Source organism: Hemicordylus capensis, chromosome 2 (genome assembly GCF_027244095.1).
Source record: "Hemicordylus capensis ecotype Gifberg chromosome 2, rHemCap1.1.pri, whole genome shotgun sequence".
Taxonomy (NCBI): domain Eukaryota; kingdom Metazoa; phylum Chordata; class Lepidosauria; order Squamata; family Cordylidae; genus Hemicordylus; species Hemicordylus capensis.
This window is the reverse complement of record NC_069658.1, coordinates 148,080,052-148,104,493: the sequence shown is the minus strand read 5'-3', so window position 1 is coordinate 148,104,493 and position 24,442 is coordinate 148,080,052. Positions and strand designations below refer to the sequence as shown.

General features: G+C 43.2%; 1 protein-coding gene across 6 annotated transcripts in view; it reads left to right on the top strand.

The window, feature by feature from the left end:
- TBC1D2 (TBC1 domain family member 2) overlaps positions 1-16,533 on the top strand; it is a 61,178-nt gene extending 44,645 nt beyond the window's left edge. For all 6 annotated transcript variants that reach the window (XM_053299497.1, XM_053299496.1, XM_053299498.1 and 3 more), the window contains 5 exons: positions 398-874; positions 1,371-1,491; positions 8,307-8,492; positions 8,714-8,835; positions 12,230-16,533. In XM_053299497.1, the coding sequence (XP_053155472.1) occupies positions 398-874; positions 1,371-1,491; positions 8,307-8,492; positions 8,714-8,835; positions 12,230-12,431 (1,108 nt within the window). In that variant the 3' untranslated portion in view covers positions 12,432-16,533. The remainder of the gene's footprint in view (positions 1-397; positions 875-1,370; positions 1,492-8,306; positions 8,493-8,713; positions 8,836-12,229) is intronic.
- The last annotated feature ends 7,909 nt before the right edge of the window (positions 16,534-24,442 follow it).

Below are 24,442 nucleotides of genomic sequence, written 5' to 3'. Positions count from 1 at the left end.
TGTGTTAAAAGACACTTAAAAACAATTTTAGAACTGACATATGTCCAATATTATACTGTTATCAAACCACGCACAGCCAGGAACCACCCCTATGATGGACCAGGGATGTGTATATAAAAGGATTGCTTCTTTAGTATTTTGATTGCACTAAATTAATTACAAGAAAGGCAAGAGGTTAATGCATAAACAAATGCACTGCAGTACTATGGAGTTAAGAACAAGAGATTTTTTGTTATTATTTTGGACTTGGAAGAACTGGGTTCAATATAGCTGCAGAAAATTACCAAAACTCCTGGAACAGAATGCCCCCCCTTGGACATTTATTATTATTATTTTAATCAATTGATGGGCTATAATAATCTGGCCTTTTTCTCCTTTCCCCCACCCCACTCTTCAGCCAATATGATGACTATGGATTTATGACTGTTCCTGAATATGAAGCTGCAGACTGGAAGCTTCTGGCCAAAATCCAGGCCCTGGAGATAAAATCCAGTAATCTTCTGAACCACGAGGCCATGGAAAAACCCCTCTCTGACCGGTGGAATAGTCTTGGAGAACTGACTCCCTCTTCAGAACTGAAGAGCTTGCTGCGCTGTGGCGTCCCAGTAGAACACCGCCAGAGGGTGTGGAGGTGGATTGTTAGTTACCGGGTGCAGTATATCCGAATTGCTGGCCGTTACCAAAACTTGCTCAAGAAGTGTGAAGTGGCTGAGCACCCTGCTTCCCGACAAATTGAGCTGGATCTGCCCCGCACACTGACCAATAATAGACACTTCGCATCTCCTACCTCACAGCTTATTCCCAAACTCCGAAGGGTTTTACTTGCATTCTCCCGGCAAAATCCTACCATTGGCTATTGCCAAGGACTGAACAGGTGAGAGACGCTAACTGACGGCTTCCATTCTTAACCCTCCTGTGTTTGCAAAAAACAAAGCAAAAAGCCCCCACTTTGCGAATCAGATATTGGGTTCAAATAGACTTCAATTTAGGCATAATTTTAAAACACAGAATCGTTCCCATTCAAATGTTGCAGTCCAACAAAGCTGTTTGCACTTGTGAAAGAAAACGCACACAGCTAGGGATTCTTTGGTGATTTCCAACCACTTGTACTGCTGAAGAGGCAAGTAACTTTTCAGTGTATATGTTAAGCTGAAAAGTGGTTTGCCTTTTTCCTTCAATATGCGGTGGAAATTTCAATGCAAACTCTGGCTCTTTGACATTTTCCTTTGTTGTTTTCACTGTGGTTTCAGGGAGTGCCTAATGGTGACCTAAAGTGATCACTAGTAGTCCGTGATCACAGTTTCAAGAACCACTGGCTATCGTCTATATGGATACCTGTTGTGTTTACAGTTGTATCTTATTCACCTTAGATTAGCAGCCATTGCTCTTTTGGTCCTAGAAGAGGAAGAAAGTGCTTTCTGGTGCCTTGTTCATATCGTTGAGAATCTGATGCCTCCAGATTACTACAGCAACACACTAATAGGTTCACAAGTAAGTCTAGTATCTTCCCCTAAGCTAAGAAACAGAAATGTTGTGGGGAAAGGAAACTGATTTTTTAAAATAATTTTAATTGTTGTTAATATATTATTTTATGTATATACTACAGCACTTCAGGAAAAGTCCTAAGCACTTTATATACCTAAAAAAAACCCCACCCCCAAATAGGCTCACAATTTAAAAGATAGATAAATTTTGAAAGAGGAATTTGATGCACAAGGGTAAGCATTAAAGTGTTCTATAATACAGTACTGGCAAGTACATTAGTGAGAAATTGGCAAGTTTAAGAACAATTCAGGAAAGACCACAAGAAGACGGGACACACCAGAGAATCATTTCCTGTAAATGGTGATCTGATAAGCTTCAAGAAGCTTAGAACCTATTCAGTTTACTTTCTGAACTCAAATGCAAAAAGTACTCAAATTTTAAGCAGCAAAATGCATGCCTATCTGTTGGACTCAATTCCTGTCAAATTACCAGGGCAAGGATAGGAGAGACAAAGGCAGTTTGTCACAGGAAAAACTGTGCAAGAATCTTCTGGCTCCTCAGGCCAGTGAACAATCCTAGCAAGGGAGTTTTTGTAGGAGTTATTTTTATTTATTTATTATTTATTTAACACATTTGTATACTGCCCAAAATGCAAGTCTCTGGGCGGTTTACAACAAAACAATAAAAACAGATAAAGAGATTAAAACATTACAACAATTAAAAATTAAAAATGTTAAAACTATTAAAAACATAATTAAAACAATAATTAAAAGCCTGGGTGAACAAATGCGTCTTGACTGCCCTTTAAAAGTTGTAAGAGAGGGGAGGCTCTTATTTCAGCAGGAAGTGTGTTCCAAAGCCTCAGGGTAGCAATGGAGAAGGCCTGTCCCTGAGTAGCCACCAGATGAGCTGCAGATGAACCTCTCCAGATGATCTCAATGGGCGGTGTGGTTCATAGAGAACAAGGTGTTCTCTTAAATACCCAGGGCCCAAGCTGTTTAGGGCTTTATAGGTTATAACCAAAACCTTGTATTTTGCCCAGAAACCTATAGGCAACCAGTGTAGATCTTTTGAGATAGGAGTTAGGGATTTCCACTTGATCTGTTGTTATTAAGAGGCTTCCTAGTTGGTTTGAATTGTTGCTTTGCAGTTTTGTCGAGTTTACTGGTGGCACACAGGCTGAATCTCCTTCAGATTACCAACCTACTGAGGGTTTGAGCCCTAACAGTAAAGTCATCAATTGAAAATTAGGCAAGTGTGCATGTGTGTGCCCCCCAATAAATGTGGAAGTGGCAACTGGGAAGGATTGCCACATCCCTACTTCTGCGTTTTACCATGGGGAACAACTGACACACATGCAACATTTATAGCTGACAGTGTAATACATGTGTTTGCCATTGAAATTCAAATGATTCAGCCATTTATTGTCTGGAGATGAGGTGCAGAGGAAGCTGGGATCCTGGGTGCTTTCCAGACTGTGAGTGAGGAAGTGATGTAAAATCTGGCTGCTAACCCTAATTGGCTTCAAGATGTGAATAAACTGATTTCCCTCCCCTCCTTTATTTATTTATTTACTTACTTACTTACTTTTAATTCTCAGTAAAATTGTTCAAGAGCACCGGGGAAAATTTTTTTTAAGCCGATTGTAGAGGCTGGTAGCTTTTGCGCAAGAAAACTGGGGAAACTTTTTAAAAATACAGCCGATTGCAGAGGCTGGAGTGCAAAGCAGTTGTGCTTTGATGAGGGGAAGCCAGAGGATTTGCTAGCCATTAAGCCCAGGAACAATGTATACGATATATGTGGAAAAGCAGCAGCTGCTTTGCCTTGTGCAACTGATGGACAGCCAACAGTTTGGGCTCACTGCCCCAGTGTGCACTCCATTCCAGAGCCGTGGAAGCAACTCCAACCCCAAGGCACAAAAAGCATCACTTTGCGTGGAGATATTGGCTTCAACTCAGAGAGTGTCTGCTGGCTGTCGGCTCAGAGGAAGGAGAGGAGGCTGAAGTCTTTTTGCCAAAAACAACCAGGGAAAACAACGCCGGGTGGGAGAATTGGAGGAAAGGGGGATGCACAACTTCATCAGCCAGGGATCCCTTTCTGCAGGGACCCGCCTCCCCCCAAACAAAGGGACGCCGCCAACCAGCACCATACACTCGCCAGCCACACTGTCAAAGCATCACCCAAGAAGACAGCCCCTCAGCCCACAAGCTCACCTCCAGGGTGCTGGCAGCCCCATCTGGGTCCCCTGTCCCCTTGCCCTGCCTGCAAACTGTTCTCAAAACTGAGAAAACCAGCTACTATTTTCTCACGCACATACAACGCTTTAACCTGAAGCGTCAAGATAAGATCCGAATACCGGCTGTGGTGGTGCGAATGGCACCTTGCTGTTCCCAGATGCAAGACTGTGTCAAAACCCAGATCGTACAAACGCACCAAGCCTATATGTAGTGAAGCAGTTGTAAGTTGCCATCTGGTGATCTGGCTCAGAAGGTAGGAGTTGATTTGGCTGGCCTACTCTTCCCCATGCCCTCTCCTTGTGTACCACACACTACTGGTAACTCTGTTGCTGAATAGTAAATGAAGAGAGAAGGCTGCCCCTGCCCTCTTTGCCCATGTGCAGACAATGGAGTAGTAAAGAATGCATGATCTACTTTTATCCAAGGGTAGGAAAAGTAATACTTTCCAGCAGGAATGGGTAAGAGACCTGGGAATGGTCCTCCTTGAGACCATGTAGAATGAGTCTGAAATTTCTTTGAGAAACTTGGTATCCAAACTTACAGGAAAGCTGTCTAACAATCAGATATCAGCAGTGCCTAACACCACATAGACTGAAGGAGTTTTAGAATAACTCTGATTCATATCTTCTGGAAATGTGTAGACTAGACCATTTGGGAAGGTAATCTTGAAATACATTGAACCAATGACAAAATGTGAAATCCCAGCTAAATTAAATGTATTTCGGCTATTTAGAAAACATTGTAAAAGATACAGAATTGCTGTAGAATAGCATGTGAACCTTTTTGACAGCAACAGATCTGTCTATTGCATTCTTTTGGAAAAGGGAAATCACTCCTTTGGCTGATTGTTCCAAAGGAACAAAGGATTTTGCTTATTATGCATATGTTCATGAGAGTAGGGTAATTATCAACTGAAGCTTAGTACAGTTTATCCTCAGAAATGTTTGGAAGCATTTAAATTTAAATACTCAGACTTTTTAAATTTGATCTGATTTTAAAGAAATGTCTTTTAAATTGTTTTGTGTAGTATTTTGTATTCCTCCCCCCCCGGCCACCGTTTTTTGGTCTGTTATGATTTAATGTGTGATGTGTGTTTATCTCATGTTTTACTGTTATGCTGTAAGCTGCCCAGAGAACAATTTGTTCTGGGGGAGCTAATAGTTTTTATCTTATTTATTTATTACTATTATTAATATTAATATTTATTATTAGTATTAGTATTTATTAACATAGTCAGACAGGTGTTATTGACTGGTTTGTTTTATCCAGATATCGAGTCCTTCCCAAGGACCTGGAATGCCAGAATTTTATTGTCAATTGTTATAGATATCGTCGCAGAATATAGGCTTTTCCCAGTAAAGCTGCTTTTTGTAATTGGCTGATGGTGATTTCTGTGACCCCTATGGTGTTGAGGTGCTCTTCAAGGTCTTTTGGAACTGCACCCAGGGCGCCAATGACCACTGGGATTATTTTGGTCTTCTTTTGCCACAGCCTTTCACTTTCAATTTGTAGATCTTTGTATTTTGTTGTTTTTTCTATTTCTTTTTCTTCTATTCTGCTATCCCCTGGTATTGCTATGTCGATTATTTTGACTTGTTTTTCTTTCTTCTCGACTACAGTTATATCTGGTGTATTGTGTGGTAGATGTTTGTCTGTTTGTAGTTGGAAGTCCCATAATTTTTTCACATCTTCATTTTCTTCAACTTTTTCAATTTTATGGTCCCACCAGTTTTTGGCTACAGGTAGCTTGTATTTTTTGCAGATGTTCCAGTGTATCATCCCTGCTACCTTGTCATGCCTTTGTTTGTAGTCAGTCTGTGCGATCTTTTTACAACAGCTGATTAGGTGGTCCACGGTTTCATCTGCTTCTTTACAAAGGCGGCACTTGCTGTTTGTTGTTGACTTTTCGACTTTTGCTCTTATTGCATTTGTTCTTAGTGCCTGTTCTTGTGCAGCCAGTATTAAACCCTCTGTTTCTTTCTTCAAGTTGCCATTCTTAAGCCATTGCCAGGTCTTGGTGATGTCTGATTTTCCACTTACATTGTGCAAATATTGACCATGCAGTGGCTTCTCCTTCTCCTTCTCCTTCTCCTTCTCCTTCTCCTTCTCCTTGTTTTGGAAACACAACATTCCAGGACAACATTGAGAAACGTTGTGATAATCTAGATTGGGGGTTCCTAGCCTTGGATTTTCAGATGACATTGCTCTTGCTAGCTGGGCAGAGAGGGGCGCCTCTTGTATATTTAGCAACTGGCCCTATCCAACCCCGGCACAGTATCTATCCCTCTGATGGCTGTTGCTGATGTCTCCCGTGATTCTCTTTTAGATTGTGATCCCCTCTGGGGATGACATTTTCATACCTTTGGCTGGGTAAATCACGTTGCAAACTTTTCTTTGTTAAAGAGTGTTTTTCAACTGGTGAGCTTCTCCTAATCCATAGCACAGGTGCTGCAATGGAAAAGGCTCAGCCCCTTGTCACCTTTGCCAAACGTGCATAAGTTACAGTTGGAGCATCTGGCATTTCTCAGCATGGAATATGTAACTTTACTGTACTGGAATCCTATGCATGTAAAATTTTATGGGTGGTTTTTTAAAATTTAAAGGCCCTGATTCGGCTAAAGTTGGTTGGTTGCAACTACCTATTTTACGCCTGATTACTATGAAACAAAAAATCATTATACAAACTCCATGTTTTGAAACAAAAATAGTGGACTAACTTGACTTTCCTTCCAGTGAGACATTGTCAGGGCTAACTAGCTGGAATGGAACCTCAACTGATTATGCTTTTTAAAAAAGGTTTCATGAATCATCGAGAACATTTTCGGACAAAAGAAAGATGAGTGGTTATTCCATTATGCATTTGTTTCCTAAATGCTGAAGTATTCTGAGTTGAAGTGTCTCTTAAATATTCTATTGGGGAACAATCCTCAGGTTGAGAACTGTTTATTGTATCTTTTTTGTTTATTTTATGTATTTATTTTTACATTTTATATCCCGCTCTTCCTCCAAGGAGCCCAGAGCGGTGTACTATATACTTAAGTTTCTCCTCCCAACAACCCTGTGAAGTAGGTTAGGCTGAGGTTTTGTAGTCTTCCTCTTCTCCCCTGCTCCTTGTTTTGTCTAATTGTGATGTCTTGGTAAAATTCTGCGGTAATGAACTGAATGCTTCCGGATGTTAGCTGAACCAGACTAGGAATGTACTGTGAGCTCATGCATTCCTCCCACTTTCTTGTACTTGCTGGCATTTTTTCTCTGCTCTTTCAGTTTTGGAGACAGCTATGCTGGCATCTGCACTGGCATTTTTACTAAACCTACGGAGGTCATTCTCACGAGCAGCAGAAACCGGGCTAAGGGAGCCCAGCCTTGTTTCTGCTGCTCGTGAGCCTCTATGGGAACTGTGTGGCTCCCTGCGGCAAGCCCACCTAAATGCCCTCCTTTGACGAGGTTAACGGAGTGAGTGCTCCATTAACTGCGGGGTTTTTTTTGGTCGGGTGTCTGCTTGCAGCCATGGTGGACACACTCGGGGAGGGGGGACACTCGGGGGCCAGGGGAGCACTTCCCTTTACCCAACCCCTGGAGCTGCCGGACAAGCTGCAGCTGGGTGCAGGAGCGCCCGAGCGAAGCCGCCGCTCGTCTGGACAGGCGATCTGCCTGCCCAGGGAGTTCCATGTGATCGTCTGCAAGGAGGTGAGCACTTTCAGGCCTCCTCCCCACATAACAAGGCGGCCCTTCCCACTTGATTGTGGGAAGAGCTTCACGGAGTGCCAAATTGCAGTTTGCAACAGTGGTGAGAGAAACGGTGCAAAGCCTGGTTTGGGCTAAGTATAGTTAGCAACAACACTAATGCAGACATAACAATAACTTGTTACGGTCCTCTCTTCTCAAAAGGTTTCCTCAGTCTGGTTGTGGTGCTGCCTGCAACTTTTGCTGCTTAACGTTTTCATTAAACAGCTCTAATTGCAAGAAGGCAAAGGAATAGTATGTTTAGTTGGTTTGTGTGGGGTGGTTTTGGTGTGTGTGTGTTGCATATTATGGGTTGTATGATGGGATTCTGTTTTGATTGTGTGCATATTTGTTATTTTGGTGCCTGTTTCTTCTCTGTTTCAGATAAAGTGCTTTAATAAAGATTTCTTATAAATAATATAAATAAACCATTATTAAAGCACTTTAACTGAAGTGTATGTGTGTCTGTGTAAAATATACACATCCATGCGTGTGCATACTCATACATTATGGGCGTAATTCAGCCAATGTTAAGTCCCACTGAAATACATTTACTTGAATCCCACTTACTGAAATCGGTGGGACTGAAAAATGCATTAACAGAATGATACCCTATGAATTTTTGGCTGTATCACTTGTAGATTGATTCTAACTTTTTAAAGTGAAAGTGTTATTGAAATATATACACATTTAAAATAAAGTTGTCAATCATCTTTTGAAACTCTATTTAATGCCCTAAGTCAAAAGCCTGATTTTTTATTTTATTTTTTTAAAGATAAGGATATAATGTTTTGCAGGACACTGAAAACATGTTGACAAAGAGCCTTTCAAATATGATTGTTTGTTTTTTGCTGATTCCAGGTAGATCAAAGAGTCTTCAAAGACTTCTTATCAGAAAAGCTTCCCAGGCTGACAGCTCATCTGGAGCAGCATCGGATTGATCTGGGCCTCATGACCTTCAACTGGTTCTTGGTTGTATTTGTAGACAGTCTTGTCACTGACATTCTCTTCAGAGTTTGGGATGCCTTTCTCTATGAAGGAACAAAGGTAGGAGAACCCTTTCCATCCATTCTCCTAATACGTCAGTCTCCAGGAAACATCCTGGAGGTGTTCCAACAGTGTTCCTTAATGGGCCAGGCTTTTAGGCCACTGGACAGGTTTATTGAACCTGTATCTTCCCTGCTGCCATTCTTGTAAGCTAGGAGAATCCCACTGGCTGCATCCCTACTTTGACCACTGACCTCCAACCCAATTTCTCTTGGCCCCAGGTGATATTCCGTTATGCTCTGGCAATCTTTAAATACAATGAAGAAGCAATCTTGAGGATCCAGGACAGCCTGGACATTTACCAGTACCTTCGGTTTTTCACCAAGACCATCTGTGATGGGAGGTAAGATGCCAGGAGCTCCTTGGAGACCATTGTGGTCCAGTTTGTGTCAGAGACTTCGTTTAGGGAAAGGTCTGTTTGCCGTTTAGGAAGCTGGACAAGTGTAAAAATTGAAAACCATGGATATGAATAGGGAATGAAATCCTAGGCTCTGCTCCATTATCTGAAGCAAATCAGAAGCCTGGAAGTCAAGCTGAATAAAAGTAAATTGGGGCTAAAGTGAGGCCCCTTTCACATACAAACCCTGAGTGGGACTGAAGCTGCTTCCCCACGCAGTAGTAGCTCGCGTTGGGAGGGAGGGTACCAGTTGAATGGGAAAGGCATTACATGATTGGCCTCATCCATGTTTGAGAGTCGAGATGTGCACGTATCAGTTTGGATGTCTGGTGCGTGCGCATGTGTGTCGGCCACTTCTGGTAGGACGCTGACTGGGGCTGCAAGGAGGCCTACAGCAGTGATTTGGGGGAGAGCGCAGGAGGGGGGAAAGCAGTGGAGGAAGTAAGAGGGGGAGAGACTGACTCACTGAATCCGGATGCACTGGAACTGAACTAGAATTGCGGAGGGCAGGAGATGCCGACCTAGGGACCCAGGTCCATATGCCCATTCTCTTCGAAGGCCCCATTATTTGCCCCAAGGGAAAAGAGGGCCCCTTCTATATTTCTGTAATGGCTTGGCCTAGAGTTCTGAAATTTGGCATAGATATAGGACAGGTTGGCAGGACTCTGTGCATTGATTTTGAAGTGGATCCGTCAAGGTATTTTTTAAATTTTTTAAATTTTAAAAAATCCAAAAAGTCTTATAAGTGGCTTGGCTTGTTTCATGGTAGAACATTATAAAAAACATCTGGAACTGAAGGCCCCCGCCAACCTGCCCCGGATCATAATTCTACCATTTGCCTTCAAATAAAAGTGCACAACCTTTTACATTTCCTGAATGGCTGGGCTTTAAGTTCAGTTCTGAAATTGGGCATACATGTAGCCCAAGATGGCTGGACTGCATGCATTTTTCTTTTTCAAAGAAAAATCCTGTGATTTTTCTGTGGTCAGTCCTGTGATTTTTTTAATGAATTTCCCCACTATTGCAGTAAAGCTGCCAGAAAGAATTATCTTTATTCATAGAGTCCTTCACACCTAGTGAAAGTGGAACTGTTACATGTGGATAAACATTTTTTTTTTTTTACAAATGTGCTATGCTCAAGTGCATTATATATAGATATATATAACATATTTATATACTTCCCCAAACTCGCATCTCTGAGTAGTTTACATGAGGGATAAAGAGATTTTGCATTTTGTTTTGAGCTCAAAACGCAAACAGCCAAAATGTTCAGTTGAAAACAGCAGTCAAGCCGGCTGTTTCGACAGAACATCTCAAAACCTTTCAAGTTTTTCAGCCATAGGGAGCAGTCCAATCGTTCCCTATGGGTGGCTCCTAGGAATGTCAAAGTGGGTTGGATGGCAGGGCATGATGGGTGCTACCCACCACCCAACCCACAAAATAAATGGGCAAGCAGATGGTTTTAAATACATTGTTAACCTTTCCCCAGCGCCCCACCCCACCCCACCCCTGGCTAATCGAGGACACACCAGGCCTACTGCTGCCAGTAGGAGTAGAGGCCCCTGGGTGATGCTGCAGCAGGTGCTTCAGCATCCCCGACATCCCAAGACACCCGGGATCCTTCTCCCTGCTGACCTGTGCCCTGCAGTAGGTGCAGACAGCATGTGTTACGTCACCAGCACAGAGCTCAAAGTGGTCCCACTTCCACCACCACCACCACCCTCAGTTTGGGGTTAAGGAGGTTCATGAAGCAGAATGTGTTCCTCCTGCTCATTCACAATCTCAGACCCACGGGGGTCGCACTGACAAGGGAGATTGGGAAGGATGGTGAGACTGATCAGGCTGGGTTAGCAGCCAACACAATGCAGAAAACCAACCAGCAAGGGGGAACCAGGCCTCCAAAATGGTGCTTGAAACGTCAAAACATTTTGATTGAAACTCGGTTGTTCTGCTCCAAGCTCAAAACAAGCCCTTTATTTAAAGGCTGCTCTGTTTTGAGCTCAAAACACACAAAACGGTCCATTTGAATTTGAAATGTTTCACCATCAAAACATTCTACACATCCCTAGTTTACAGTAAAACAGCACAAATTAAAACAATTTAAAATTTAAAACAATGTTAAAATTTTATTTTACAACTTTTACAAATGTGCACTATGCATTTGGATTAGTTTGTGATCCAAAAGGTCTGCCTGAGAACTGAGAATCAAGGGGCATGTATTGTGGCTTTATTATTTTTCCTTACAAATGCACTATATGCACAAGTTAGTTTTGTATTTGAACTGTGGAGCAAGGGACATATGTTGTGTCCCAGTTAGTTTGTGAATGGTTAAGAAGATGTATGAATCCTTTGGGGTTTGCTCTTCAAATGCACTCTAGCCCATACCAGTGGCTTTGTGGTAAAGTGTGTGTGTGTAGATAGATAGATAGATAGATAGATAGATAGATAGATAGATAGATAGATAGATAGATAGATATAAAAGAGAGAGAGAGGGGATGCTTATTTTGCAGGAGAGGGGCACATAAGCTCATTAGGCCCAGGTTCCAAAATTACCTAGCTGCACCCCTGTGCCTAGCCAACTGATTTGTATATGCTAAGTGATTATTATAAATATTTAAGTGGGCTTCTAGAACTAGTATACATGTCAAATGCAGCAAAAATCCTTTTACTTAAATTTTTTGAGTGTGCAGATAGATATGAGGTAATATGAAGGTTTTTGTTTTGTATTTTCTTTTTTTTTTAAATCCCCAAGTGCTCTTCATACTCACTTCTTCCCCCCTCACTGGCATTTGCCAATTTAATATTAAATATAGTAATAATAATTTTGTTTGTTAGCCACTCAATAATAAATTGTTCTCTTAGTGGCTCACAATAGAATAAAAATATACTATAAAATTCAAAACAAAGCAATAATTCAATAAAATACAATACAAAACATTTTAAAAACCTATTTAAAAAACCTGAGTGAACAGAAAAAACTCCACCTGGTGTCTGAAAGAACAAAGTGAAAACACCAGGTGAGCCTCTCTGGGGAGGCTATTCTGGAAGCGGGGAGCCACCACCAAAAAGGCCTTTCTCGAGTAGCACCCTGCCTGATTTCATTTGGTGGGGGCACAATTTTTTTTAACACTTTATATCCCGCTCTTCCTCCAAGGAACCCAGAGCGGTGTACTACATACTACATACTTCTCCTCACAAGTCTCGTCTTCTGATGCTTTAGAAGGCCAAACCAGCACTTCAAGTTGAGCCCAGAGATGAATCAGTGCAGATTATACAATATTTGAGTTCTGTACTCTGGAATTCTTCTTGTCTGGCTCACATGTTGGCTTTCCCCCTTCAGGAAGCTGATGAATATTGCCTTCAGTGACATGAATCCATTTCCTATGAAGCTGCTGCAAAATCGACGTGCTGCACACAGGTTAAAACTGGAAGCTGAGCTGAGAGAACTGGAGCAGATAAAAGCCCAGTATGTGAAGGAACAGTCAAAACATGCAACCAGTCACGAGGATGGAGCTGTGAGCGAGGATGAAGAAGAGGTGTAGCGAGTTTCCTCCTCTCTGCTTGCCTTCAGATATATCCTTCTCTTTAAAAACACAAAACAAAATGTGGGCCATTTGTTTCTACAGTAGAAAATATGGCACTCTTGAGCAATAAGTAGAGATACATGGGATTGCTCTCAAATGCATCAGAAACAATTGTGTACCACGCAAGTCTTATGCTTTCTGGATCTAGTGCAGGATGTGCTATTTCCTGGATGTCACTGCACTGTATTACCTTTCTGGATCAGCTCAGGTTTTATTTAGACCTTAGCTTAGAGTTCTGTTCCTTTCCCCCCACATCCATCACTCCTGTTTTCTTGTCCTGTGTGGTTTCCAATTTATAGATGCCAATGGGAGAATAATTACTGAAACAGTGCCTTGCTAAATTCTTCCCTTGTGGTTTTCTGGTTTCCTAACCAGGGCTAGCGGTGTGTTTGTCCATGCGAAGACAAACACATGCACTTGGATTAAAAACGGTCTTCCTTGACTGGATGTATTAACAAAAAAACAAAGGTTAGGATGGACTTGCATATACACTTTGCACACCAGACAGACAGAAAGCGCGTGCACAACAATTACTAGCTTAATAGGCATCTATAAAATGTGTTCATCAGCCATTTTAGAGGAGGATGGCATTTTCCCAGACAGCAGGCTTTACCTTTCTGTGAGGCTTTACTGCAAGTTCCAAGTTGCCACCCCAAATCGGTGAAAAAAGTGGATTTTTTAACCCCACATAGTTTAGTTGTTTATTTACGATCTTAGATCAAACAAATTTACCCCGCATATAAATTGGGCTTACATTCTAACATGTGATGAAAAACTCAAATTGTGTGTGAAATGCTCCCCAATAGCTCACAGGGACTTCAGAGTAAATTTGGACGATATGTGAATACCCACCCTCCATTCCGAAGGAGATGCGAACTAAAAGCTGGGTGTGAAAAACTTCATGCTAAAGTCCAAGAGTTTCCACATGTGTGTTGCCTCCTCTTCCCTCCTCCTGTTCATAGATGTGGTGCCACTCTGCCTACAAGTGAACCCCAAGAGTTAATGTACAGTAAATACATGTGGGGTGCCACACCAGCAAAAAACCTGCGAAGAAGCTGAATTCCGTATGGCGCTTTGAAGCAAGAGTAAAACTCGAGTGTAAAGCTGCCTTCTTTTTGATGAACTAGTAAATGGTTAATTGATCATTCTATGAAATGGCCTTTCCCTGAGGCATTGTTCCAGACCCTGCTGGGTCAGCAAAAGCTCTCTTACTGATCCCTGTTCTGGGTCGTTACTAGTTTGGCAAGAATTCGGTTCAGGTTCAGCACAGGTTCAGCAAAACTATCTCTGCCATTTACTCCTTTTCTCAGTACGGTACTGTCAGAGATGCAGGGGCTTGAACCTGGAGGCTTGGGATTTGAGATGGGGACCTCCTTAAAATGTCTGGAGCTGGGTGTCCTCAGGTAGCTGTCCTCTTCAGGCACTGAAGGGAATAGGGATGTGCAACATCAGTCCCTGTGGCTGACAGGCAGTGTGAAGCATCCAGATTGTTCAGGATACTTGTGAAGCATCCGGATTGTTCAGGGAAAATGCCAGAAGCGTGGCCTTTTGTTCTTGCCTAGCCAGCAGAGCAGTATTTCCTTCCTGCTGCACTTCAAGCTCCAGGAGCTGATCTCGGGCCCCGGGCTTGAAGATCGCTGCACTCCTGATCTGGTTTTAGGTATGGCTTTCCTAGGCCCTGGGCTGTCCCTGACAGACATTTGCTGCTGGCTCAAGCCAGACCTGTCTCGTAGAGATGTGCTGCTACTTCAGTTTTTCTGTTTTGTGTTATGCTAGAGCCCATAGCTGCATATACTCTACCCACATTTGGTTTGCTGATTTTCAATGTTGTTTGGTCTACTCCTTTTGAAACTCTCTAGCAGTCTCAGCATGTTTCTTGGACTGACACTCCTACTTAGCCATGTTCTGACTTGTAAACTGATTCAGAGTCACCTACATTCCATAAAAATGTCATTAATGCCTGTTCACTATCAATTCCAATGAGCTAATGATCTGTATTTATTGCCCTTTATTCTTTTTCCTATTTTTGAATGCACTGACTTTCTATATTTATCGCTGAGTGTGTCCTTTTTAACTTGAAGTGGGATTCCACACCAAATTCCTATGTTTCAGGGGGCTAGGTTAGGCCTCCTGAAACCTTCAGCTTTCATGAGTAACTTTTTATTTAAGTGAGTTCCTAACCAGCATAACTGACTGGTTTATGCTGATCTTTACCTTTTTAAGGCTGGGGAACTAGCCCTAAAAAAAAATAAATCCAAATATGCAGATTGCTGGGTTGGTGCTATGTTCATCCTTTATAAAGCAAGTCCAACTATATCAGGAGTGCGTTTTCTTTGGGGCATCTTAAGGATTTTAGGCCAACAGTGTGACTCCTCTTGACCTTAAAGAGCTGCCTTTGACTGAGTAAGACGTTGGTCCACCTGACTCAGCACTGCCCACTCATGCTGGCAGCAGCTCTGTCTCCAAAGTATCCAACAGAGGCTTATTCCAGCTCTGCCTCCCAAGAGCCTTTTAGCTGTAGACACTAAGAGCAAACCTATGATTCCTGTGCATGCAAAACATATGCTTGACCACTGAGCTATGGTCTCCCTCCCTCAGGTTTGCTCAGGAATTAACTTTCATGTTGACTACTGAACTTTGAGTGTTGAGAAACCTTGCCGTATCTGTGTTCAGAAGGAGCTGCAGGAAACCTTCTACTACTTGGACGAAACGCCACAATAACACTGGCAAAAGAATAAACTGATATAGACCTACATCTGTTCTAAAGTGTGTGATATTCATCTTTATAATGCAACATTCCTGAAGGCTCTCTTCCTTTGTACTGGGTGGTCTAATTTCTCCCCCTGCCTTACAGTAACTTCCACTTCCTCCATTCCTCATATTGCTTGTTCAAGATCATTTAGTTGATTGTTCTTATCCTTGGTTTAAAGTATATGCTGCTGGTATATTCTGAAAAGGGGAAATAAAAAGGAATAGAGGTCTCTTAGTGCTTGGTGAAGTGTGTTGCCTGCTGATTACTTCTGCAGTTTTCCATATTCCATTACCTTCAGTGTGTTTATATCCCAACATTGTGTACCAAAAGGGCTGGTTCGCACATGCACGTACATCACTTGATAACCAACAACTGAATGTATGAGTTCACTGAAAAGCATTGTGTCTGAGATTATGTGAGATGATATAAAATGAAACTTTTGTTTGTACCGTTGGATATGCAATGGCTCTTTCATACATTCTTGTGATCAGTCTTGGAGGCATCTAGTGCAGGGATTCTCAACGTTGAGTCTCCAGATGTTATTGGACTTCAACCCTCATAAGCTCCAACGAAAGGCCACTGGGGCTGGCATTATGGGAGTTGAAGTCCAATAACATCTAGAGACCCAACGGTGAGAATCCCTGATCTAGTGTACCCATGCTTGCTGCTTGTTCTGTGGACGATTGTCTTTTGAGGAGACCATTTTCCTATTACCATAATTATGCTTGTTTTCATTAAATGGTTATTTAATGTGATGGTGGTTGCCCTCCTTCTCTGGGACCCCATTAGGTATTTGTAAGCACCTTCCATACATGCAAGAGGGTCTCCACCATTTCTGATCTGATTACAGCTGCTTGTGCTGCATTGGGAGCCTCTTCCAAAGTTTGCTGAGCTCTGTGAGTTGCTGGCTGGAATGGAACTAATTCTTCGAGACCTTTTGAAGCAGTTAATGAACACTGTTCTCTGTTGAACTCTTCTATCATCTGGGGACTGATAATGGCACTGAGGTCAAGAGTCATCCAGGCTTTTTGACATTGACTTGGCTTCCTGCTTGATTGTTTTCCTCCAACATGTTGACTGGAGTTCTTGTTTGGTGCCAAGAAAATCTGTATGTTAATATATTTGATATAGAATGTATTTTAAATATAAACCAATAATGTGTATTACTTTACTTGAATAAACTAGAAGACTCATCACTTTCAGAGCATTTAGTAGTTTATTATATATTTTACAGAGTGAATGGAGGAAAGGTAGCCAAAGAGAAAGAGAGTGATTTTGTTGATGTAAATTAAAATGGATTTTAAGTTGCCTGATTTTCCTGATTTATTGCATGTTGTAGGCAGTAACGGCGATTAAGCTAAGGCCTACTTTTTCAACTTTTAGGTCATCCCTGCCAAGGGGTCCTGAGACATCTGGAACAAAGTTCCAAGGTGAGGCAATATATTTTTAGGGATGGTGTAGCAAATTAAAGTCTTTGTCTCAGAGCAAGCTCACATGAGGGAAAGAAATGCTGAATCAGCCCTGCTGAACTGCCTGGCTAGGCTTCTCCTAAAACTATCCTGTATCATTTAGTTGTTTGTTATTTCTCTGTGTAAACCACCCTGAGCCATTTTTGGAAGGGCGGTATAGAAATTGAATTATTATTATTATTATTAACACCACCAGATATAACTGTAGTCGAGAAGAAAGAAAAACAAGTTAAAATAATCGACACAGCAATACCAGGGGATAGCAGAATAGAAGAAAAAGAAATAGAAAAAATCACCAAATACAAAGATCTACAAATTGAAATTGAAAGGCTGTGGCAGAAAAAGACCAGAATAATCCCAGTGGTAATTGGTGCCCTGGGTGCAGTTCCAAAAGACCTTGAAGAGCACCTCAACACCATAGGGGCCACAGAAATCACCATCAGCCAATTACAAAAAGCAGCTTTACTGGGAACAGCCTATATTCTGTGACGATATCTATAACCATTGACAATAAAGTTCTGGCATCCCAGGTCCTTGGGAAGGACTCGATGTCTGGATAAAACAAACCAGTCAATAACACCTGTCTGACTGTGTAAATAAATAAATAAAAATAATCATAGGTAGGTTCAAAATGCTGCCACTACTACCCCTTTTGTCTACAGAAACTCTCTGGACTTGGGGTGGGATATAACCCAGAAAAAATTATCTTAATTTGGCTCTTGGACAAGTACAAAAACCTTCCACGTGCAAGCCTATATGTGGGAAGAAGACTGATAGTTGCTGAATGTTTGAGGACATGTTTACACCAGAGAAATCCCCCTTCAGCCACCCCTTTTCCTGAGTTAAAAACCAACTCTGAGAGACTTGTAAAAAGAAAAGAACTAAAAACAGTTTTATCCAATTATTACAGACTGCTTCGGTCTGATGCTTCTAGCTTTCTTAAATACACAAAAATTCTTAATAGGTTACAAGAATGGATTGTCATAATGCACACTTAAATATTTATAGAGTCTTTTGCAACGCCCTAGGTAGCTTGGGTGTAGGCTAGTGTTTCTTATTTTAAGTACGTTACAGGTAAACAACAATAAAACAGTATCGGGAATATGCAAAAACACACATACCACATAAATATAAGTTTCAAATGCAAAATCTAACAAACTGTTCCCTATGGTGCATTCCGTTTTCCTTTAACTCACCCAATTCCTGAGGAGAATCGAGCTTCCTGCAATCCTTTCTTGTAAGGATCTACAGAGTTATTCCATGAGATAAACCTCTATGCTGGCTTCGACCATGAGGGACCAAAACTCCATTGCCCCTCACTAAGCCTTTCCGCACCCGCTTCTCTCCAACAAAGACTGCCCTTCTTGTTCCCAGAATTCCCAGCAACTGCTCTCTAGGTCCCACCTACCTGGTGTACTGATCGGCTGCCCTGGAGTTCACCAGTGTGTCAGTCAAGACAAGGGTTCACTCCCTGTTAACTCTTTAGAGGGAGGCAAGGCTGGTCACTACAGATGGAATTGCCAAGGCATTCCCATCCATGCTCCTTTTTGTTTTTTGTGGCGTCACCTCTCTCCCTCTTTGCTGATTTCCTGCTTTCAAATTATACATTGTATCTCCCCCCCCCTTTATGCTGTGAAGCACCATGTGTAGCCTAGGTATCTTGGTTGTATGGCATGCTCTGATATTTATCTTTCCTATGATTCATTCATTCCGTCTATGTTTACATATGTCTCACGCACTTTGTTTCATGGGGTTTACTCCCAAGTCATTGAGTGCAGAACTGCAGCCTTGTACTCCTGGTCACTTGGCTCACTCTGCATTTTGAACAGGCACAGGTATTACTCATGCCTTTCCTTGACTTGCCTGCAGCGGTTTCCTCCCTCCTCACTGTGAAGTAAGAAGACACTGCTGAACAGCTTGGCTGCCTGTTTGACAAGTACTGCAGTGACCTCTAGTGGCTGCCATTTGAAGCTGCAGGCCACACTCACTCGGCAAGTCAGTTTTTAAAAAGCCCAGCAACCTAAGAATATAAGCAGAACCCAAGGATCCACCTAGTCCAAAATCCCATTAGAACAAATGGCCAGTCAAATGCTTCTATGAAACCCCAAAACAGGGCATGATGGCAACTTCCCTCCTTGCTGTTTCTCCCCCAACAATTGGTATTCAGAGATGCACTTGAGACTATCGCATGGAGATTCTGGCTCAGCAATGTGTATGGACATATATCCTGCATGAATGTATCTAGCCTGCCTTAGAGTATAGATGGCAGTTGCTGGAAATACAGCAATATTTATGAAAAGTGTCCTTAACTTCCATCTTGTGGGGAGCTGCCATCCTGCTTGGTTCTAGCTTGTCTCTTGGTTCTCTCAGGCATATGCATGCTTCCTTAAACCACTACTCCCTATAGTAATAAAAGGGAAGCATTAAAAGTATACCACTGGTTTGTCTGGTGGCGACTCAGAGGTGGGCCTTCTTTGTAGCTGCTCCTGGGCTGTGGAATGCACTCCCAGCAGAAATCCGTAATCTGAGTTCATTATTAGCCTTCAGGAGAGCCCTTAAAACCTATCTTTGGCCTGGCCTTCCAGGGTTTTTAAACTGTTGTAAATGTTTGGCCTGGTTCCCCAGGGTTTTTAACAGTTTACATTTGTTAACTGTTAATTGGTTTTATGCTGTTTTTATAGTTTTGATTTTAATTGTTTCGTTTTTATTTTGATGTAAACTACCCTGAGCCATTTTTGGAAGGGCAGCATATCAATCAATCAATCCATGCTGTGAAACACCCATATATTTCTCTAAACTGGTGCAGTGGATAATAAAGACAATGGCTAGTCTAGAGCGAGAGGCAAGACCCAATCCCTCTGAATTCTCCTAGATACTCACTTACCAATATCTGGCCCAGACATTTTGGCGCCTGAAGCAGGGCCGTTTCTCCCCTCCCCCACACTCACCCCCTGCCCCTTTTACCTGGCTGCTCCATCGCTGGGAGGGAGGTGGAGTAAGTTGGCAGCCATTCCTGCCCGACTATCTCTCTTCTCCACTGCTCCTTCACAGCAGTGAATGAGAGCATTGCTGTGCTGGGGAGAGGAGGAGGAGGAGGGAGAGGAGGAGGAGGAGGGCTTTCTGCCCACAGCGTTGGGCTAGCGTTGGTGCCATCATTGACTGTTGCGCTGCTGGCCACAATGTGGTGGGGGGCTCCCCCAAATTCACGACCTCAGGCAATTATCTTCACCTTGCTTCATGAGAAGGCTGATCCTGTCACATAGCTGTCTAGGGTGGTCAGGGGGAAGAATCAAGATTGCAGGAAAAGTGGAAGTATTCCAGGGTTCATCTATAAAGTTTGTCATTTTAAACGGCATTTTTAGCTTCCGTTCAGTTGTGGACATCAAACGCCAATCCGTATAGGACCCAGAACCCACCTTTTTGTGACAAAGAATACAGATTTCTTGAATGCAGAATTTCATTTGAAGTTCTGAACAGTCTGGAATATTCCTTGGAATCCTTTGTAACACACCAGGGCTCCAGGGCAGATGTAAGGAGATTCTTACCAGATGGATGTAGAACATATTCCTCCTTGAAGGTAGAAAGTTTTACAAATGTTGGCTTGGATGATGACGGTAAATACATTTTTACTCATGAAGTGTGGTGTTAGGTAACCTTCACTGGACTTTGCAGAGAGATACAGTCTGTTGATGATAAAGCAAGAATTCTACACATCCATGCCAGCAGACTGCTGGGAAAAATGCTAAGCATTTTTCAACTTGATTCTGAAAGATTAATCCTTCCTCCATGCTTTGTTTTTATCATCGGGTGGTCACGGTTTATCCAAGCTCTCGACTCTACTTAAGGAGCCTGCCATATAATAAGACCTGAGGGTTCTAGGCAGGTTAAATTTGACTGCTTGTATTAGAAAAAAGGGAGGCTGAATTATCTAGCTGTGTGCATCCACTTGGCTTTAGGGGATGGCTTGGGACTTAACAGGCACTGTGCAGCCGTAGTTCACACAACCCAGCTCTGGACAAACATCCTCTTAATCTAAAAACAGCTCATCAGTAGAGCATAACCTTACGAGCAGCCGCGGAGGGAGCCAAGCAGTGGCCCGTGTCCTGCTGCTACAGCCCCCCAGCCCCGCCCCCTGCATCTGATCTATGATGCAGGGTGTGTTTAGCCATGCCTCCTGCATCACAGATCAGTCACAGGGGGTGTGGCTTCACTCCTGAATGGGGCTGCGTGGCCCCCTTCGGGAGTGAAATTGGCCAGCGTTGCGTTCGCAGAGTGGCCAAAAGTGGCTCTCCCTGCTGCACTGGCTGATTTTGCTTGCACAGCCCCATTTGGGAGTGAACTCACGCCCCTGCGTCTGGGGCCACAAGGTGCGGCCCCTGATTGGGGAGGAGAGCTGGTCTTGTGGTAGCAGGCATGACTTGTCCCCATAGCTAAGCAGGGTCTGCCCTGGTTGCATATGAATGGGAGACTTGATGTGTGAGCACTGTAAGAGATTCCCCTCAGGGGATGAAGCCGCTCTGGGAAGAGCAGAAGGTTTCAAGTTCCCTCCCTGGCTTCTCCAAGATAGGGCTGAGAGAGATTCCTGCCTGGAACCTTGGAGAAGCCAGTCTGTGAAGACAATACTGAGCTAGCAAGACCAATAGGTCTGCCTCAGTATATGGCAGCTTCCTATGTTTCCTATGTTCCTATTGGCAGCAGCCCGGGTTCTATGAACCTGTTTGCCCACCAGTGGCTCCACCCCTGCTTACGAGGCAATCGCTTATTTTGTGTGCAACCCTTATTTCTTAATAGAATTAATATACTAGAAGAGGCTTCAGTCTGGTTTAAAAGGTTCTGGAGGATTACTGGCAAAAATTTCCCCATGTGCCTCATAAACTAATGCACAACTGTTGGTTTGTTTTTAGAATAATATGTTGTTGTCTAGAGCCAGGTTGTGCGGACTCCCAGCAGCACAGTGCCTGTAGGTCCCGAACCTGACAGTTCTAGATTGTTGAATCCATGTCTAGGCCTGGCTTTAGATGAGTCTTCAACTGGTGGCAGCCTACCTTGAAGGAGCGGCGTGCTCCTAAATTGGGATCAGAGCAATATCTCTACTGAGGGTCAGTCCCGGGAAAGCATAGGATAACCCCCCCATCTTGTCACCGATGGTCCAAGATTTTTTGCTACTCCAATCAGCTGTATGGTGTGGTGCACTCAGTATCCTTTGCAGTGTTCCAGAATGTCAGTGCCCTGCCACATGGCTTACACAGTCTAAACTCTCAGGTCTTTCTGCTCCGCAGAATTACTGTATAGCCATTTGTATACCACTCTTGCTGCCATGGCTTCCCCCCCAAAGAATCCTGGCAACTGTTTGGGGACGTGATAGAGAATGATCTGTCTGAGATGCTTAACTAACCCACTCACATTCCCAGGCTTCCCTGGGAAGAAGGTGGCATTTCTGTTACACTACTGTGAGTGTGTAGTATAGATGTGCCTTTGTATCTGTGAGTGACCTGAGCAAGCATTGCAGCTTTGCAAGGGATACTGTAACTTGCCTCTTGGTTTGCATGCTGTTTGACTCGCTGGTACCACTAAAAACATAGCTTTTCCAATAAACCACTGGGACTGCTTGTTCAGACTGGCTGGCCCTAGAAGGAGGACACACTGCAGCTGGGGTTGTAGGAACGGAAGGCAGGGATGTGCACAGAACTGGTTCAGAGGCCCTTTATGGGCGGTTCAACTGGTTCGAAGGTGGGGGGTAGCATGCGCGCGCGCACACACACACACCCTGCCGTGTTCCCCCCTCCAGTGCTGTTCTCAAAAATGGTACTGACAGGGCATCAGCATATCTCCTTGCTACTCTGGTCCGTTGCAGATTGGAAGAGGCTGCTGCGCATGTGCACGTTGCGACATGTGCATGTGCAGTGGCTACTTCCAATCTGCAACATACCAGGGCAGCAAGGAGGTACGCTGCCACCCTGGAGGGACTGTTTTTGAGAACCACGCCGGTGGGGGAAACGCAGCCAGGTGGGGGAGGGCACCCTCTCCAGTCCTCAGTTATTTCCCCCACCCACCCACCCCGGCCTTCAAACCAGCAGTCGCCGGTTCCGTGCACATCCCTAACAGAGGGCTAATGCAGGGTCAGGGAACAGGCAGCCCTGGTAACTTAATTAAATCTTTCTGAGCTTTCTTTCCATATTCTGTAGTCTCTTGCAGGGAGGAAGAAATCATAACCTGCTTGACAGCAAACTGATAGCTACTGAAACAACCAGACTCTTGGAACGTGCAGTCAGAGTTAATAATTAATCACCTTCTTTATGCTGAACTTTGTCACTTGGCAATCACTGTACATGGAAAGGATATTATGATGCTACTAGTCCACGTTAAACCTGGCACATATGCAGCACTAATAGTAATGTGTTTGTTGTTTCATCAGGCTAAGAGCTGATTTAACAACCCCAAAAGGCTCAGGATTTGAGTGAGAAGAATGGGATTAATTTAAAATCCTGTTGTTGTTGTTGTTTTAAGTATGTAGCCCTAGGAGTTGTTTTCACTGGGGATTTCAAATGTATGTTAATAACATTGCACAATTACAACCCTGTAAGGTAGGACTATATCTGTGTGTGTGTGTGTGTGTGTGTGTGTGTTGAGGCTCAGTCTGAGAGCCAGTGATTCAGCTGTCACCACATTCATATCTATGCCTTTGGATGGACTTGGGGAAACTCGGCTCAAAGCTGAATTTGAAAGCATGAATAACAAATAGATCACAGTCTGAACACAGGCAAATGTCAACCATAGGAATGTAGAAAGTTGGTCCAACTAGTTCAGTGGCATGCCCTAGAGTAGTATAAAGAAGTTTATGGACTCTAGCATTATTTTGTTGTTCACAGTTATATCCTACTTTTCCTCCATAGCTCTCTGGACAGCATTCCTAGATTACCCCACTCCCCGCATCTCTCTGGCTCTGCAGATTTCTTGAACGGAAGGTCTTAAAATGAATGTGACACTCCTTTTGACATGCTGAGATGCTCACAAGGGCCTCCCTCTCTTATTATTTGCAAACAGAATGATAGGAAGTAATTACTTTGGAGATCTTCAGCAAGAAGTACATCATGTACAGAACTCTTTTAGCTAGTGCAGCACTTATAGATGCTGCCCTCTGCTGCCACGGCTGTACCGCTGTAACAAAGGCAAGAGCAGCACATGCATCACCCTTTGATTTTTTAACTTGAAGGTGGGATTTTCCTGCATATCTCGGGGAACCCATCTGTAGGAGCCCAGTCTGTCTCTCCACCTCCTAATGGCTGGGTGTGCAGAAAATCCACACAAACACATTTGACTAACTGGTGATTGTGCTTCTCATGGTAAAGCTTCTGGGAAATAATTGGCTGTGCTGATGCGGTGGCATGGAATGTTCACAAATATTCCAATTAAAGAACAAAGCTGTCTTGTAGTCCAACTTCTGTAAGGCAAAGGAAAGCCAGATCAGTCAACCTAGGAGTAAAACCTCACATGAGGCCTAATGACAGTAGTACCTTTGGGGGGCAGGCTGAGGACTGCGAATACGGCCTCGGAAGAAGGCAGGGAAGCTAAGGTGTACCAAGACCAGAGGCACAAAGTAACGTGTGGTGTGGCAATGAGAGCTAAGCATCAATGAGGCATGAGGACTGATTTTCTTTCTTTCTTTTTTAAAATCAACCAACCATTTGTTTAACTGTAGGCTTCTAGACAGAATAATTTGTGACTGCAGTCACTATATAATATCTTTA